Raw genomic sequence first — 17,055 nt, forward strand, 5'->3', positions numbered from 1 at the left:
TGGCAGCCCATCTACCTACCAGTTGTGAAAACCAAAAATGTATCCAGACATTGTCAAATGTCCTCTAGCTGGGCAAAATCACCCCCAGTTAAGAACCATTGCACTACATCCATTTGATTGAAATGAAAAATATTGACTATGCTAAAGGTTGGTGAAGACGTGAAGCCTCTGGAACTCTCTGGTACACTGCTGGCAGTAAAATCTAAAAATGATACAACCACTGTGGAAAACAGTGTGGCAGTTCCTTGCATCCCCGGTGGCTCAGAGGGTGAAGAATCGCCTGCAGTGCAGGAGACCTGGGTTTGATCCCTGGGTCAGGAAGATCCCCTGGAGAAGGGAATGGCAACCCACTTCAGTATTCTTGCCTGGAGAATCCCATGGACAGAGGAGCCTGGCAGGCTACGGTCCATGGGGTTGCAAAGAGTCAGACACACTTGAGTGACTAACACATGCTTATTATATGAGCTGGCCACTCCACTCTAAGTGAAGAAAATGAATACATACATTTATACAAGGCTATTTCAGATCTTTAAGGAATATACTATCCTACTTGGGTGAAAAGCTTTTCATTTCACAGGTTTTTTCTTTGTTGACATATAGTTTCCATACTAAGATCATTTGGCTTACTAGGATCATTTTGCTTCTTTGTGAACCAAAGCTCCTTCAGTGAGGATCTACTGGTGTAGATTCTTACTTTTTTTCTTTTAAAATGTGTTTCTTCCATTCAGTTTCTTGAAAGATAGTTTCATATGTGAATATAATTCAAGAATGTACATTTTCTCTCGGTGTTTCAAAGACACTATTTCCCAATTTCTGACTTCCATTGTTAAAATTAGGTTATTGGTTTAGTTTTTCCTTTGTAGGTAATCTGACTTTTCTCTTGGATAACCTTTAAGATCTTTCCTTTTTCTTGGAATTTTTCAGTTTTACTCTGTCAAAAGATATATATTTCCTTTCAGTTACTCTGCATGGGATTCATTATACTTCCTGGAAAAATGAGGATTGGTGTCTTTAATCAGTTCTGGAAAATTCTCAACCATCATCTCTTAGAATATTGCTTTTCTGCTTTAAGAACTCATTAGATTTATATTAGACCTTCTATTCCATCTTCCATGTTTTTTAATTTTGTCTTTCATATTTTCCATCTCTCTGTGTTATGTGCTACATTCTGGAATATTCAGATTTTCTAGTTTATTAATATTTTTCTCATCTATGCTAAATATGCTGTTTATCCATTGAGTTTTGTTTCAGTTATAAAATCTATATTTAATCCATTTTTAAATCCGTCTTTTTTTATGGTTTATTGTTCCTCACCCATACTTTCCATTTCCTTTAAAGATTTAAGAAATGTATTAAACTGGTATTCTGTATCTATAATTCTAATACCTGAAGTCTTGAAAGTTTGAGTCAGGTGATCATTGTTTCTTCAGACCTCAGTAATGTTGTTTTTTTCCACAGTATGTTTTATTATCATAAGATCATATTCATTGGAATTTTATCTCCTTCAGACATAATCTGCATTTCTGACTGGAGCCTGGGGGACATAACCAGTCCACTTTAACTGAATCCTTGCCTTTTTTGATCGTTAGTTTTCAGTCCAGGTAGGTAAAGGGATTTTAGGCCCCAGCTCCTTATGTGTGAGCCACTTTGTGTTTGAAAGTTTTCAGGGGAGATTTCATCCCTTCAACCAAGAACAGAAGTTGAAACAGGAAAATTTTCTATTTCCTTTTGTAGCTGAGGTGTTTTTCCTAGCTTCAGTGATAGTCTAGCCCTTTGAGGTTGGCATTATGATGGGGTCTCTTGCCCACCCTCCAGTTTCCCAAGTCCTAGTCTTTGCTATCTGTTCCCTATGTTGCTGCTCTGGGTTACTGGGGATTTATAGCTCCCAGCCTATGAATAATCCCTACCTCCTTGGATTCCTTCTATTGGTCATTTTTTACTTCTGAAGATTTCTGTTACTTTGCCAGTTCAGCTATACCTTTTAAATTATATTTCTTACAGAAATATTTGTAGGTGTTTTGTACAACATGAGAAAGAATCATTATTTTGGAGGTTAGTTATTACCCTAATCTGTCAGAGAGTGGTGCTATTAGAGTTCTTTAAGGCTTAGGTCAGAGTGCACTTTTAGTAAACGGCTTGCTACTGTGCTGTCCACATTCTTATTTCTGCTTTTTAGAATTTTTCTGACCGTTTCCTTGTGATCAAATGATTGACTATCATTCTTTTTCTGTCAGTTCAAACAGTAGTCCCTACTTCCTTCTAAATTACTGTGGACTTACAAACTAAATAAATAAGCTAGTTATAATTTTGTACAAAATAAAAGTAAATTATCTCTAAGGTAAACCAAAGGTTTTCCTCTGAGTGCAGTATGTACTCTTTGGTATTAATATATATATTCTGTGGCATCTGTTTAACTTTTTTTTTCTTGCTTATTCTGGATTCTCAAGCTTGTCAAAAAAAAAGTCAATTCAGGTATAAAGAGATATTACTATATTAATAGTCTATAATAATCACCTATTTGGCCGGAAGTACTGATTTTCAAATGTAGAAGAAAATATTTTAAGGGATTTTAATCCCTTAAAATATGTATGTGTAAATACATACATAAAATATGTATAGTGAAGTCACTCAGTCGTGTCCGACTCTTTGCGACCCCTCAGGCTCCTCAGTTCATGGAATTTTCCAGGCAAGAGTACTGGAGTGGGTTGCTATTTCCTTCTCCATGGGATCTTCCCTACCCAGGGATCGAACCCAGGTCTCCCGCATTGCAGACAGACACTTTACCGTCTGAGCCACCAGGGAAGTCCAAAATATGTATGTGTATGTGTAAATAATCACTAGATATAATCCTACTAAATAAATCACTCTGAATTCTATATTTTTTTTTCAGTAGGCAATATGATATTTAGCCACTAAGAAAAGTTACCATGTTTTCTTATGTTTGAAGTCTTTCATACTGACTGATGATAATTGTGTGCCAGTTTGTCTTCATTTATGTTTTCCTTTTTCTCTTTTATATAAAATGTAATGTTTTCTAGATGTTATAGAGCATTTTTATTCTGGCAGTAGCATCAATGGAGAGTCAGTCTAGATTTCCTGGAAAGGAATGATGTTCTAATGAATTGGGTGGTCACAGAGAGTGGGCTGAACAGTCAGTTATACAAAAGAGATTGCAGAGAAAATAGAACAGGGAAGATAGGAAGAGATGAAGAGGAAAGTTCATGGTCCATTGACCTCTTTCCTAATCGACATGCAATCACTGGAATATTAACAGTGAAAAGAATACTAAATCTATGAGATCATCATGGTATAGTAGAAAGAACATGCCCTTGGAGGCAGACAGACTTAAGTTCTAACCTTCACTCAAGCCCCTTGTTTGCTCTGTAAACTTAGGTATTTAACCTCTTTGTCTCGAAGTTTTTCATTTCTGAGGGGCATCCCTGGTGGCTCAGTTCAGTTCAGTTGCTCAGTCACGTCCAACTCTTTGTGACCCCTTGGACTGCAGCATATCAGGCCTCCCTGTCCATCACCAACTCCTAGAGTTTAATCAAACACTTGTCCATTGAGTCAATGATGTCATCCAACCATCTCATCCTCTGTTTTCCCCTTTTCCTCCCGCCTTCAATCTTTCCCAGCATCAGGGTCTTTTCAAATGCCAGCTCTTCACATCAGGTGGCCAAAGTATTGGAGTTTCAGCTTCAGCATCAGTCCTTCCAATGAACACCCAGGACTGATTTCCTTTAGGATGGACTGGTAGGCTCTCCTTGCAGTCCAAGGGACTCTCAAGAGTCTTCTCCAACACCACAGTTCGAAAGCATCAATTCTTCGGTGCTCAGCTTTCTTTATTGTTCAACTCTCACACTCATACATGACTACTGGAAAAAACTATAGCCTTGACTAGACGGACTTTTTTTGGCAAAGTAATGTCTCTGCTTTTTAATATGCTGTCTAGGTTGGTCATAACTTTCCTTCCAAGGAGTAAGCGTCTTTTAATTTCATGGCTGCAATCACCATCCGCAGTGATTTTGGAGCCAAAAAAAAAAAAAATAAAGTCTGTCACTGTTTCCCCATCTATTTGCCATGAAGTGATGGGACTGGATGCCATGATCTTAGTTTTCTGAATGTTGAGCTTTAAGCCAACTTTTTTACTCTTCTCTTTCACTTTCATCAAGAGGCTCTTTAGTTCTTCACTTTCTGCCATAAGGGTAGTGTTATCTGCGTATCTGAGGTTATTGATATTTCTCCCAGCAATCTTGATTCCAACTTGTGCTTCATCCAGCCTGACATTTCGCATGATGTACTCTGCATATAAGTTAAATAAGCAGGGTGACAATAGACAACCTTGATGTACTCCTTTCCCAACTTTGAACCAGTCCACTGTTCTATATCTGGTTCTTACTGTTGCTTCTTGACCTGCCTACAGCTTTCTCAGAAGGCAGGTCAGGTGGCCTGGTTTTCCCATCTCTTGAATTTTCCACAGTTTGTTGTGATCCACACAGTCAAAGGCTTTAGTGTAGTCAATGAAGCAGAAGTAGATGTTTTTCTGGAATTCTCTTGCTTTTTTGATGATTCAACGGATATTGGCAATTTGATCTCTGGTTCCTCTGCTCTTTTTAAATCCAGCTTGGACATCTGCAAGTTCTTGGTTCGCGTAGTGTTTAAACCTGGCTTGGAGAATTTTGAGCATTACTTTGCTAGCATGTGAGATGAGTGCAATTGTGCAGTAGTTTGAACATTCTTTGGCATTGCCCTTCTTTGGGATTGGAATGAAAACTGACCTTTTCCAGTCCTGTAGCCACTGCTGAGTTTTCCAAATTTGCTGGCATATTGAGTGTAGCACTTTCAACAGCATCATCTTTTAGGATTTGAAATATTTCAACTGGAATTCCATCACCTCCACTAGCTTTGTTTGTAGTGATACTTCCTAAGGCCCGCTTGACTTCACACTCAGAGATGCCTGGCTCTAGGTGAGTGATCACACCATCATGGTTATCTGGGTCATTTTCTGTACAGTTCTTCTGTGTACTCTTGCCACCTCTTCTTAATGTCTTCTGCTTCTGTTAGGTCCATACCATTTCTGTCCTTTATTGAGCCCATCTTTGGATTAAATGTTCCCTTGGTATCTCTAATTTTCTTGAAGAGATCTCTAGTCTTTCCCATTCTATTGTTTTCCTCTATTCTTTAGCAAAACCTAGAGTTAGTCTCCAAATATATTTTAATTTCTCTCTAACTTCCTAGGGATGTATAGAATACAATGAAATATTGAGAAGAAGTATACATACATGTATACATTTTTGACAGCACCCTACACTATTGGTAGGAAATCTCCCTATGTTTAGTACATGGTAAGTTCAGGAGACAACTGATATGGCAAGTCAAACTGATGTATTTAAAGTAATTATCTTTTTAGGGAGCTAAAACTTGCAAATGATTTAAGCAGTACTTAAAAAAACAACAAACAAAGTTGTTCTTGAAGATTTTTAGGGAAAATATTAGAAACTGCTTTAGAATACTTTATAAATTTGGCAAGCCAAAAACAGAATGAAGAAAATTCTTCACTATTGTTTCATTGTGTTTTTATGTTTCTACTTCAAGTAACTGTCAATTTAAGCAAATACTTAGGTTTGAGCTAAACATTACAATGGTGAAATCTGTAACTCTGAAAAATTTCTTCTAAACCCTCAAACTTGCTTCTCTCAAGGATATGTATTGAGTAATAGAAATGAAAAAATTTTACATAGAATGACACTGTACAATTTGTTGTTTGCTTGCTTGTTTCAAAGATTATATTTGTATGTGGTTGTTTTTAATCATATTTTACATTTTTGGATCTGGACTGCAGCATTTTCTTCTTTGGTAGGTACCCCCTCTCGAATCCCCTCATGAATTTTAGAACCAATATTAGGGAATTTAAAAAGAGAAGAATCTTATACATATTCTTACCCTTATCCTCCATCCACAAATAAGAAAGAAAATTTCCCACAAAATTCTATATACTATTACAAATACAAAAATATTTTCAAGATAACTTTAATGTATACAGTGTCTGGCACAATAAAAATGAAAATGAAATTATCATGACATTATTAAAATTGGATATATTTTGTTAAAGGTTGATGAAAGGATTTTATCTTTCTTTATGTTACTTTTAACCCAGGACACTCTAATCTGTTATATAACTTGTCTCTGCTCTGACTCTGTATAATTTAAAAACAAAAAAACACACATTGAAGGTTGGACTTCTTTGGTATCTGGAGTGGTTGAGGCCTTACCTCTTTGTCTGCTTTCTGATTGGCTGAAAACTGTTGCTAAGCTTGTTTCTTTGTTCTTTGGGAAAGTCAAAAGTTGAGTGTGACCTATTTGAACTGTATCCTGCTGCTTTTGACTCTGCTTTTGCCTTCCTCCTGATCCATATGCTTTTTTCTGATATTTTTTGAAGTTTAGATTTTTTTAACCCATCAATTTGTAAATTTAGTGTTCTATATTTTAAGGTTTTAAGATTTTAGTTGTACCTTTATAATGCACAAATTACTATGGTTTAATTTTTAAAAATCTGGTTGAATACTTGAAAGTTGAATTTTCTGTCAGAAAGCATGTTCTCATTGTAAAGAGTAAATAGACTATTTAAAGACCTGCCTGTCACAAACACAAAAGATTAGCTTGGAGATCAATAATATCCTTATTGTTAATAGAAACAATTCCAAAGATCATCATTGAAAAATTTAGTAGGTCAACTTTTTGTGTTTTAGGTTAAAAGCTACTATTGATCATATTGGCATGTATGTTACTAAAGGATAAGACTGACTTTATTCATGTTTCTGGAGAAGGGCTAGAAGAATTGATAGTCCTTTCAGTTATAGACCAAATCCAGGACAGCTTAAATAAAAGTTGTACTGGAAGACAAGTTTGGTTTTTCATTCAGTAAACAATAATCAAATCATTGTGGTTATAAGAGTCTTTCCTCTAAGGCTCTATTTGGCATTGATGGGAATGAGACTTTGAACTAGATTTTCCCTAGCACTCCTTTAGAACCAGCATAAATCCTAGGAACATTCTCTGAACCTTAAAGCCTGACCTAAGCCTTGGATGAACAACATTGGGAGCTACAGACTAGACGGATTTTCTAAACCTACTGGGAGTTCTAGTGAACAGAACAGGAGATGTGGCATGTATATAAAAGTAATATTCACGTCTGATTTTTTTTTTTTGTCAGCATAGTCTTTAGTGAAACAATATTATCAGGATTCTGATTTATATACAATATCTAAAACTGGTGTTTTACTAATAAATGATCTCTTTAAAGTTCATATAAGTTACATTATTAAGCCAATTAGTGAGAACAATGAGGCTATCTTATGTTTTAAGCAAATTTGAAATAAAGGGGTTATGGATTATAGTTACTGTATTTCTGTATTTTCTTATATTCATAATATCAGAGAAGTCTATATTCACACAGCAAAGTACCTACATGCTGTGGCAGCCCACTCACTACTATAATTTTACTCATTGAGCAGAGGCAGACAGGCATGAATTTTTTTTAAAGGAAAGAACACACAAACTATATCCTTCCTTGTCACTGACAAATTTATAAGAATGTTCAAACGTGTACTCACAGAGAAGATGGAAAAAGTTTTATTTACTCCAGTATCTAAATTATTATTTTGATGGTTTCCAGTGCATTTAATGTTTATATATGTTTGTAGGTTACCTTGAAAAAAAAAAGCTCAAAACTAATGTTTCATAATATCTTTAAAGTACTTGCAAGAAATACAATTCTGAAATCACTAGTAATGTACAAAGAAGCCTGGTATAGGAGGAGGCCAGGATCTGGTTAGCTTAAAGCATATAGTTCTTGATAAAATCAGGAATTATATTCACAGAGTAGAACTTTAAAGCTGAAGTAAAGTTTGAGAGCTCAAGAAGTTCAGGAACCCTTCATTTTAAATTTGAGGGGATTAAAACTAGAAGGGTTGTTAAGAAATTGCCATACCTTCTGGGTTTTTGTTTTTCTTACTTGTTTGGTACCCACCCCCCCACCCCCCCACCCCCCGCCTAGAGTTGGACAGTGAAGTAGATGATTCCCTATTTAATGTTCCCTGACAGAATCCCAAGCTATCTGCCAATCTGTGTGACTTACACAAGAGGTTTAAGTCTAAATAAAATAGATGTCCAGTCTCAAATTAAGATATTTCTGCTTGCCCATAGATTTAAGAAACTAAATGCATATAGTTGGCATTCAGTAAATATAGATAATAAATGACTGAATACTAAGTGTTTACGTAGTATTAAGATTTCTGTTAATTGGTAAAATAACAGCACTGACATCCATACATAAATCTATGCCCAAATATATTTTTTTAATTAAAGATATAATGAGTTTAAAAAGAATACTACCTTCTCCAACTTGTAACGTCTGAATAAAATCCTATTTTTGTATTTTTCAATTATTTGCCAAAAATTAGGAAAATCAGATTTTTCTATCACTACAAATGAAATGATCTTGAATTCTGTTTAAACTTAAACTCATGTAAAAAAAATAATTTTTAAAGTTGCATTATTCTTTTTTTGAGTATTTTTAGCTAAACAGAAAGATAGTAGTAACAAGTGAAAATAAATTTATATGTGAACTATGATGTCCTGAATGTACTCACATCCTTTGCACAAAGGGAAACGTGGCCTGCAGAGGTGCAGTGAGGGTTTTGGAGGGCAGAAGAACAGATGAGAAAGTACAGTGAAATGCCGTTATTTCTGAAACACTTGATAGCATGCAAGTAGTTTGTAGATGTGGCCTTGTACTTTGTGACCAAGTTAAAGATCTACAACTTAATACCCTCTTGAAAAACAGGAGATCTCAGGAGGCGGCAAAGAAAGAAGGTGATTTAAAGGATTAAAGGACCTTCAACTAAAGATTGTCACAAAGGAACTGAGGGTTCTTTGAGCTATGTTAGAAAAACATGTATTATTGAACTCTATTCACTGCTTGGTAGTACTAATCATGGTGAAGGGGCATGGATAGAGAGGTCAGGATAGCTGTTATAAACAAAAAATAACTTGCTTAAAAGATTTAGAACATTGTCATTAGGATTTTGTTTCTTTGAATGAAAATTATCTCTAGTATGAATGAAACATTCAAAATTCAGACATGATTAAGCTGATGACTTACTAATATGCATTTAGCCTAAACTCTTTAACTGTGGGTAAATTCAGTTCTATAAAGTCTGTGTGGGCTCAGGATAAGTTGAAGACACTAAGTTTGATTTTATTCTGTTTTGGAAAGACAATTTTTTAATATTATGCCAGACCAATATATTCCTTGGACTTAAAATTATAGGTTACATATGTAAACCAGTTATTGCCTAGTGCCCACAAAGAGAAGCATTTTGAGAATTTAAAAATATTTTCACATATGTTTTTAGGTAGAGATTAAATCTGGCCCCTCCAAAACTACTTTAAATATAACATATATGCATAGTCTGAGAAATATTTCTACTTGAACATGTCATACATTAAGTATCTTCCATTACTTTTTTTTTTAAGTTGGTATCTTACCAACTTAAGTTCATAAGTTGAACTCCTAAGAACATATGGGAAAAAGTCCTAACTCTCAACTTCCCACTACACTCACCTTTTTCCTGAACCTTGTCCTATTCCAAGTTAAACCTTTTCCTTCTTATTTACCTCAAAACAATGCTGAAAAGTAATTAGCCTCTAAAAGTTGTAATGAATGAATTCTTCCATTTAACTTTGGTATCTCAACTGTCACTTTCTTTCCTGATATTTCACTTTAGATAAGCCTGTGGATGTTTAAAGCCAGACTTGGGCTTTAAAATGTTCGTAAATTTGTCAAACAATGGTATGAATACAGGCAGTGTCTGACTTGTAAGTACCTGCCTGACTTAACAAGTGAGCCATATGTACCATTGCCCAAACCTTTATAGCCTCTATCTTGGCAGTATAGGAGAACAGGAACAGAAAAATCAAAGGAGCTTGGGAATACCTGGGGTTCCTGATGAGAAGAGACAATGAAAAATACAATTAGCTTGTTAGAGCTGGAAAGGACAAGTTGATTCCTAAGCAGAGCCTGCCTGCCTGCCTAAATAGTGACCCCAAAGCCTCCAAGAGTGTTTGTCTGGATGGCCCAAATCTTTTATAATATGAATGTTGAAATTCATTTTTAAGCTTTCAGTTGAGTTAAACTTCTTTTTCAATGGAATCATCTCTGTGGTGTTCATTCATTACATTCTTATTGAAGGTCTACTGTGTGCTGGGCACTAAGACATTGGAAATACAGCAGTGAACAAGACAAATATTCTGATATTACATTCTATTGAGACAGACTAAATTAGCATGAAATGTCAGTCCCTCATACAATAATAGGTATGAGTTAGTTTAAGAAACCTATTCTCTTTCTAATACCTACCAGTTATTCTAAGAAAAAGAGTGGTAATGTGAGGAGCAGGTAGGAGGTTGGGTAGACTCAGGTGAGTTATGTAATAGGGGAGTTTGGGGTAGCATGAAGTCAGCAAAGGTCTGGGAAGACACTGAGGAATGATAGGGATAGAGAAATAGAAGAAAGCAGCTCTCAAAGACCAAGACCACTGATTGCATGATTGCTTTTTACTTTTCTTTTTTTTTTAAACCAGATCTCACCCTGAGATAACTAGATCTCACAAAAGGGATACATTTTTCTTTCTTCCTACCTTCTTCTCTTGCTATCAGAATCAAGAACGTAGGCTAACACACAATTATTCTAATTTTTAAAATATTCATTAAAAGCAGCAGCCTAGCTTATGCTGCTTTGGATTCAGACAGACCTAGGTTCTAAACTCAGTCTACTTTTACAACTTTGGATGAATTACCAATATTTTACATTTCTGTTTTACAGATTTTTAAAATAGAAATAATTGTATCTGCCTTACATGTGTAAAATCCTTAGTGTCTGATATTTTGGTCTTTTTATCATTAGTCTGGAAAGCCTGACCATGACTTAGCATGCTTATTCTTTTAGGAAAGGGATTTTCTAATTTAAAACTACTGACACTATTTGGAATATTACTTGTTTACAAATATGAGTGCTGGTCTGTTTCTAAAACCCTATATAAAAATTTAAAACTGTTCATTTCTAAAAGAAACCCTGAAGGAGAAAAGAGAGCAAAAATTTGTCAACATTCTTGCTTCTTTATAAGTAACATAATTCTAAAAATTAAATTGAAGAAGTGAAAAAAGTAGAGGACAAATAAGAGAAACGATCTCAATGTACCCAAAACATGCTGTTGAAAGGAAAAAAGTGCTTAGCAGGCAAGCTATATATAAGAAACAGGAAGATATCAACTAGAGGAGGAAAATCTAGACAAAATTAGTAAGCAGAAGTAATATTATAAACCAGAATTCATTCCAAATAAAAAATGTTTTAAATGACAATAGGGCATTTTTTTCAAGAAGCTTAAACTACATAAATCTAACAAATCCCACTCCCATTCTTAAAGGAGTTGTTTGGTTTAATGGCTGAAATCATTGTTATGTGTGTCTAATCAATTATTAAATATTTCTATTCTGAAGAATAGATCTACATATCTACAGTACTTTAATTCACTTTCAATTTCTTTAGTTAATAAAAAAAAATTCAAGGTTTAATATGTGGCCAATGAAAGTGTAATTACACCTTTTGCCCTGACTAGTATTCTATTAAAAGATATCTATTCTTTTTCATGAATTGACTATATTTTTAAAAGTCTAATGGGTTTAGGGAAGCCACTTGGTCAAGAGAGCATACAATTTGAGATTTATCTCCTGAATTTCAAAAACAAGAGTATAAGGCATCATTTCCTTTCTCAAGTGCATGGTGGTTGCATGCTTAGTCATGTCTGACTCTTTGTGACCACGTGGACTATAGCCTGCCAGATTCCTCTATCCTTGGGATTTCCCAGGCAAGAATACTTGAGTGGGTTGCCATTTCCTACTCCAGGGGATCTTCTCGACCCAGGGATTGAACCCATGACTCCTGTGTCTCTTGGATCAGCAGGTGGATTCTTTACCACTGTATCACCTACGTAGCCCCAAGAGAGACAAATCTACCTTCATCCCTGCACTTTGCTTCATTTCCATTGTTCTTCAGAACACCATCTTGCCTTTGCCACAGTTACCTCAACAATCTTCATAACACATCTTTGTACCTCTAGTTTTGCCTGAACCTTAGCTGAAATGCAAATTTGATGTCATTACATTCTTTAAAACTTTTAGTAACTCCACAGTACTCTTAAAAATGAAATTTATTGTCTTTAATGAATCTTAAACAAGGTCCCTCCTTACTGTTTGACCTAAACTCCATCCATTACTCTCCAAACTCTCTGCTCTAGACACCAGTGAGTGAGTGAGTGAGTGAAAGTTTCTCAATTATATCCAGTCTTTGCTTCCCCCATGGACTATACAGTCCATGGAATTCTCCAGGCCAGAATACTGGAGTGCATAGCTGTTCCCTTCTCCAGGGGATCTTCCCAACCCAGGGATCAAACCCAGGTCTCCCGCATTGCAAGTGGATTCTTTACCAGCAGAGCCAGCAGGGAAGCCCTCCAGACACCAGTTGTTGTTGTTGTGTTACTCGCTCAGTCGTGTCTGATTCTTTGCGACCCCATGGATTGTAGCCCACTAGGCTCCTCTGTTCATGGGATTCTCCAGGCAAGAATACTAGAGTGGGTTGCCATTCCCTTCTCCACCAGACACCAGTGAACTTCCTTTATTCAGCTTCCCTCTCCCCTGCCTCTGGGCCTTTGCACAGTGCTAGTTTCTTTGCGTAGAACTCTGTCTTTACTCTCCCAAACACTCCACCAATTTTCTTTCCAAGGCCTCTCTATTAATCCTCTAAGCCCTAGCTCAGATATCACTTACTTCAGGAAGCCCATCTTGAACCACCAGTCCAAGTCTGGACTCTAATGCTTCATGGGTCTCTGCTCAGATCAAGTCATTTGACACCACTCTTGTTTTTCACATGGGCGTACCATGGGCTTCCCTAGTAGCTCAGACGGTAAAGCGTCTGTCTGCAATGCAGGAGACCCAGGTTCGATCCCTGGGTTGGGAAGATCCCCTGGAGAAAGAAATGGCAGCCCACTCCAGTATTCTTGCCTGGAAAATCCCATGGACTGCGGAGCCTGGTAGGCTATGGTCCATGAGGTTGCAAAGAGTCCAACACGACTGAGCGACTTCACTTTCACTTTCACCATCTTGTTCTGGGGCAATTAGCATTGAGATCATTATTATTAATGTCAAGTGCAAAAACCTCACTTTGATACAGTTGAGTTGGGTAGGTTAACCCCCAACATTTATGTATGTGTGTGCTCAGTCCGTCCAGTTGTGTCCAACTCTTTGTGACCCCATGGACCATAGCCTGCCAGGCTCCTCTGTCCATAGGATTTTCCTGGCAAGAATACTGGAATGGGTTGCCATACCCTCCTCCAGGGGATCTTCCAGATCCAGGGATCAAACTTGCTTCTCCTGGTCTCCTGCATTGCCAGGTGGATTCTTTACCACTGAGCCACAAGGGAAGCCCATTTATGTATGTATGTATGTATGTATGTACGTTTTTGGCCATGTCTCATAGCTTGCAGGAGCTTAGTTCCCCAACCAGAGATTGAACACACATTCTCAGCAGTGAAAGCATGTGGTCCTAACCATGTAGCCACTAGGGAGTGCCCAGAACATTTTTAGAAAAAAGGAGAAATTCAGAATTACTATTACTTCTTGGATTAGATGTCAGGATTCTTCATTGAAGAAATAAAATGTTGAAATGAAATGTTTAAATAGCAGACTTTGTAAATAGCCGCTAGCCTATAATGATAGCCTATGGTAAATATCAAAAGCATAGTCCTTTCCAATTACTAATTGGTGTTCAGGAGATTTATTACATGCTTAGCACTGGAAGTTCATTAAGAGAAGCACCTTCAGGATATCTGGCCAACTCAAGTAGTGAAATCTTTGGAAAATACAAACTCTTTATTAAATGATTTGTAAAAAATCTCAGAAATGAGATCTGCATAATATTTGCAGGTCAATACAGTTGTTGGAACTCTTGGTTAATAGATTTATTTGGAGGCAACCTTTTTATGTTATAGAAGAGAGTGACTAATTCAGTTACTGCTCGATCAAAAAGCAAAAATTAGTACTATCTAATGACTTGAAGGGCCTCGATAGGACTGAAATAGAATATATTAAAATTAATTTTCTTTTTATGTAAGGCAGCATCAAAATAAACTGAAATTTTCTTTAAAAAAAAAAAAAAGAAATCCTAATGGGAGCTTCCTATTAAATTTCAACATATGTATCTTCAAAATTTATGAATCATGAAGTATCAGATATGAACATATATATATATACACACATATGAATATATACACATGTACACACACAGTTTGCAGTTCTAATTTGCATTTAAATGTTTTAAACCACTTTTGCATTGGCTAGATACATGCTTTTCCCTTGCCTCTCATTAAAAAAAACAGTAAGGCAAACCTTCTCCATTTTGCAAATAATATAATTTTAATATCAGACAAGGTTATGCCCAACTAGACAACTAACCCTCACTGCTGTTTTCTTTCCAGAAAATAAAATCACAGCTCAACTCTTCTAGAACCAGAGTCATCATTTTTCACATACTTCCCTCATTAAGTAGCTTTATCGCTCACAACCCTTACATCAAGTCATTTATGTTTCCAAGTTACTCATGTACAATCAGTTTATCTTGGAAGGTATGTCATATAGCTGCAAATTGGATGATTTTCTGTGTTTACTTTTGCCTGTTTGTGGCTGAGTGGGCATTAGATTATACAGTTTTGTTGTTATTGTTTTGTGGCTCTGCTCAGAGAAAGAGCACTTGGACGTCTCTGTAGCCTTATTCTGTGTTAATTATTAACCTCCAATTGCTTTTCTTGACCACGTATTTGGGTGCTTCAGCAATTTATAAAAAGTATATTAGAACATATAATCTTATTTATCTGGAGACGATAAATAAAAAGTAACCATTTTAACATTCTGCTTTTAAAATGTGACAGTTTAAGAGCTAAAAAAGTAACTCAGTTTTCTCTGAGACATTGTAACCTCTAAGACTGAAACTTAATATTCATCTATGAGCGGGTCCATATTCATTGACTTAAACTCCACTTGTTTCTGATAGAATGTTCCAACTTTTTTTTTTTTTTTTTAACCTGAGCATGTAAGGTTGAAAATACAGGGCAAACATGCAAAAAGAGATCTAATTTAGGAGTTAATTTATTTTTTTTTTTAAAGAAGTTAATGGAGCCCTAAGCTAACAGTTATGACAGAAGACTTGAGAGATTTGTGTTTCAGATCCAACAATGTCAGTTGTGTTCCTTTATGATGTGTTTTTTCAAGTTCCTCATCGGGTTTCAGAGAGAGATTCTTTCTTTAGATCCAGGGTACTTATGAGGAAACATTAGAAATTTAAATGCTTTCGAATATACTTGGGAAGAAGAAAATTTAGAGATCTGCTGCCAAGGCTTATTATCTGTGTAGGAGAGTTGATACTTAGTTTCTACATAGTTTACCAAAAATAATTTTTAACTGAATGTAGGTCATGGTCTCCTGCTTGTTTCTGTATTTTATGGTCCAATCAGCTTTGTTTGGGCATTTTTTGGAAAGAAAGAAGGGAAATTTCAAGACTTCATAAAATGTGAAGCAAATTTGATTTCCTCCTAGTGGTGTCGGAGTCAGCCTAGAGGTTGGTTGCCCTTTGGCAGGTAATTGGACCTGAACGGGTGGATGGAGGGCAGGCTCTCGGCTGCTGATGCTGGGACAGGGGTACACATTTGCCTTTCACTGAAGCCCGACAGTTCAGGGTGCACCTTCCAGCCACACTGTAGGCCCACATCCCGGCAGACCAAGCCCACTAGGGACCAGAGGATTGAGCTCCTTGGGGGAAGTACAGTCCCTCTACGGTCCCTAGAGGTTGTTTTTTGCCGGGCCGTACTGACTGCCCCCGCCAGGGCCCGCCCCTCCGCGCCGAGGAGGCGGGGCGCCGCGGCGCTGAGGGCCCCCACTGGCTATCGCGGCCGCCCACTCAGCTGAGTGACGGCAAGGGCGGGGCCGCGTGGCTTGTTTGTTTGCGCCGCCCCGTTCCGCCCCGCGCCGCCTCGGCCATCAGCGCTGACTGAGGCTGCAGCTCATATGTAGGCTGGCCGCCAGCCCAGCGCTCTCCTCTGCGCTGTTGCGGTACCTCTGCGCATCCGCCACTGTCCCTGCGCCGACATGCGCCTGGCTACAGCCGCGAACGAGGCGTATACGGCGTCTCTGGCCGTCTCGGAGCTGCTGGGCTGCAAGCAGTGTGGTGGGAGCCGCGGCCAGGACGAGGTACCTGGGCGAGGGACCGGGCGAGAGGGCGGGTACCCAGCCGACTGTCTGGGCTGCACAGAGTCGCGTCGCTTCTCTGCCCTCGCACCCTAACAGCTTCGGAGAACGCTCCCCAGGGAGGGCGCCTCTGGAGCAACCGCCCGGCCGGCGCCCTGCCCAGCGGGGCGTGGCGGGCTGGCCCGCGCCCCTCAGGTGAAGGGGCGGCCAGTGGTGGGTTGGGGGGGACGTTTGCCACTGCGAGTCGTCTCCGGGCAGAAAGTGCCACGGCTGGAAGAGAAAGCTGTCTGGATCATTTAAATGGAAGTCTCCAAAACGTAAATAACGTTGTCTTCTGTACAAGTCTCCACAAGTCAGAAACCAAACAAACTCTAGTCCCGGGGTGGAACAGCCTATGGATTTTTTCCCCCTCAACGTCTTGTCAAAACAGATTATTTGGTGACCCTCACTCTTTGCCTTTTACTTTAAAAAAGAAAAAAAAAAAATGCATCTCAGTCAGTTTTGCCTAGAATAACTATGTTCTGCCAGCTCTATGACGTTATGCACAGCGTTTACTCTTGTTTATTAATATTTCTTTTGTGTCTGAATTGGCCTTCGGAAAGAGCTATTTAATTGTGACATTTTGTATTTTTACCAAGTGGTTACAAAGAGGGCACCAGTTGAATATCCTGCTGCATGCAGGATCTAGTTCCCTGATCAGGG

General features: G+C 37.8%; 1 protein-coding gene and 1 non-coding gene across 3 annotated transcripts in view; both read left to right on the forward strand.

The window, feature by feature from the left end:
* SESN1 (sestrin 1) overlaps positions 1-17,055 on the forward strand; it is a 114,315-nt gene that overhangs the window by 75,082 nt on the left and 22,178 nt on the right. Inside the window, 1 exon segment of one of the 2 annotated variants that reach the window (NM_001101174.1) lies at positions 16,132-16,356. The exons of the other annotated variant lie outside the window; for it this stretch is intronic. Coding sequence (NP_001094644.1) covers positions 16,255-16,356 — 102 coding nt within the window. The 5' untranslated portion in view covers positions 16,132-16,254. 2 annotated transcript variants of the gene reach the window in all.
* Positions 13,004-13,075, forward strand: TRNAC-GCA (transfer RNA cysteine (anticodon GCA)). The gene has a single exon. It is a non-coding gene; the product is annotated as a tRNA-Cys (tRNA).

This window comes from Bos taurus, chromosome 9 (genome assembly GCF_002263795.3).
Source record: "Bos taurus isolate L1 Dominette 01449 registration number 42190680 breed Hereford chromosome 9, ARS-UCD2.0, whole genome shotgun sequence".
NCBI lineage: Eukaryota > Metazoa > Chordata > Mammalia > Artiodactyla > Bovidae > Bos > Bos taurus.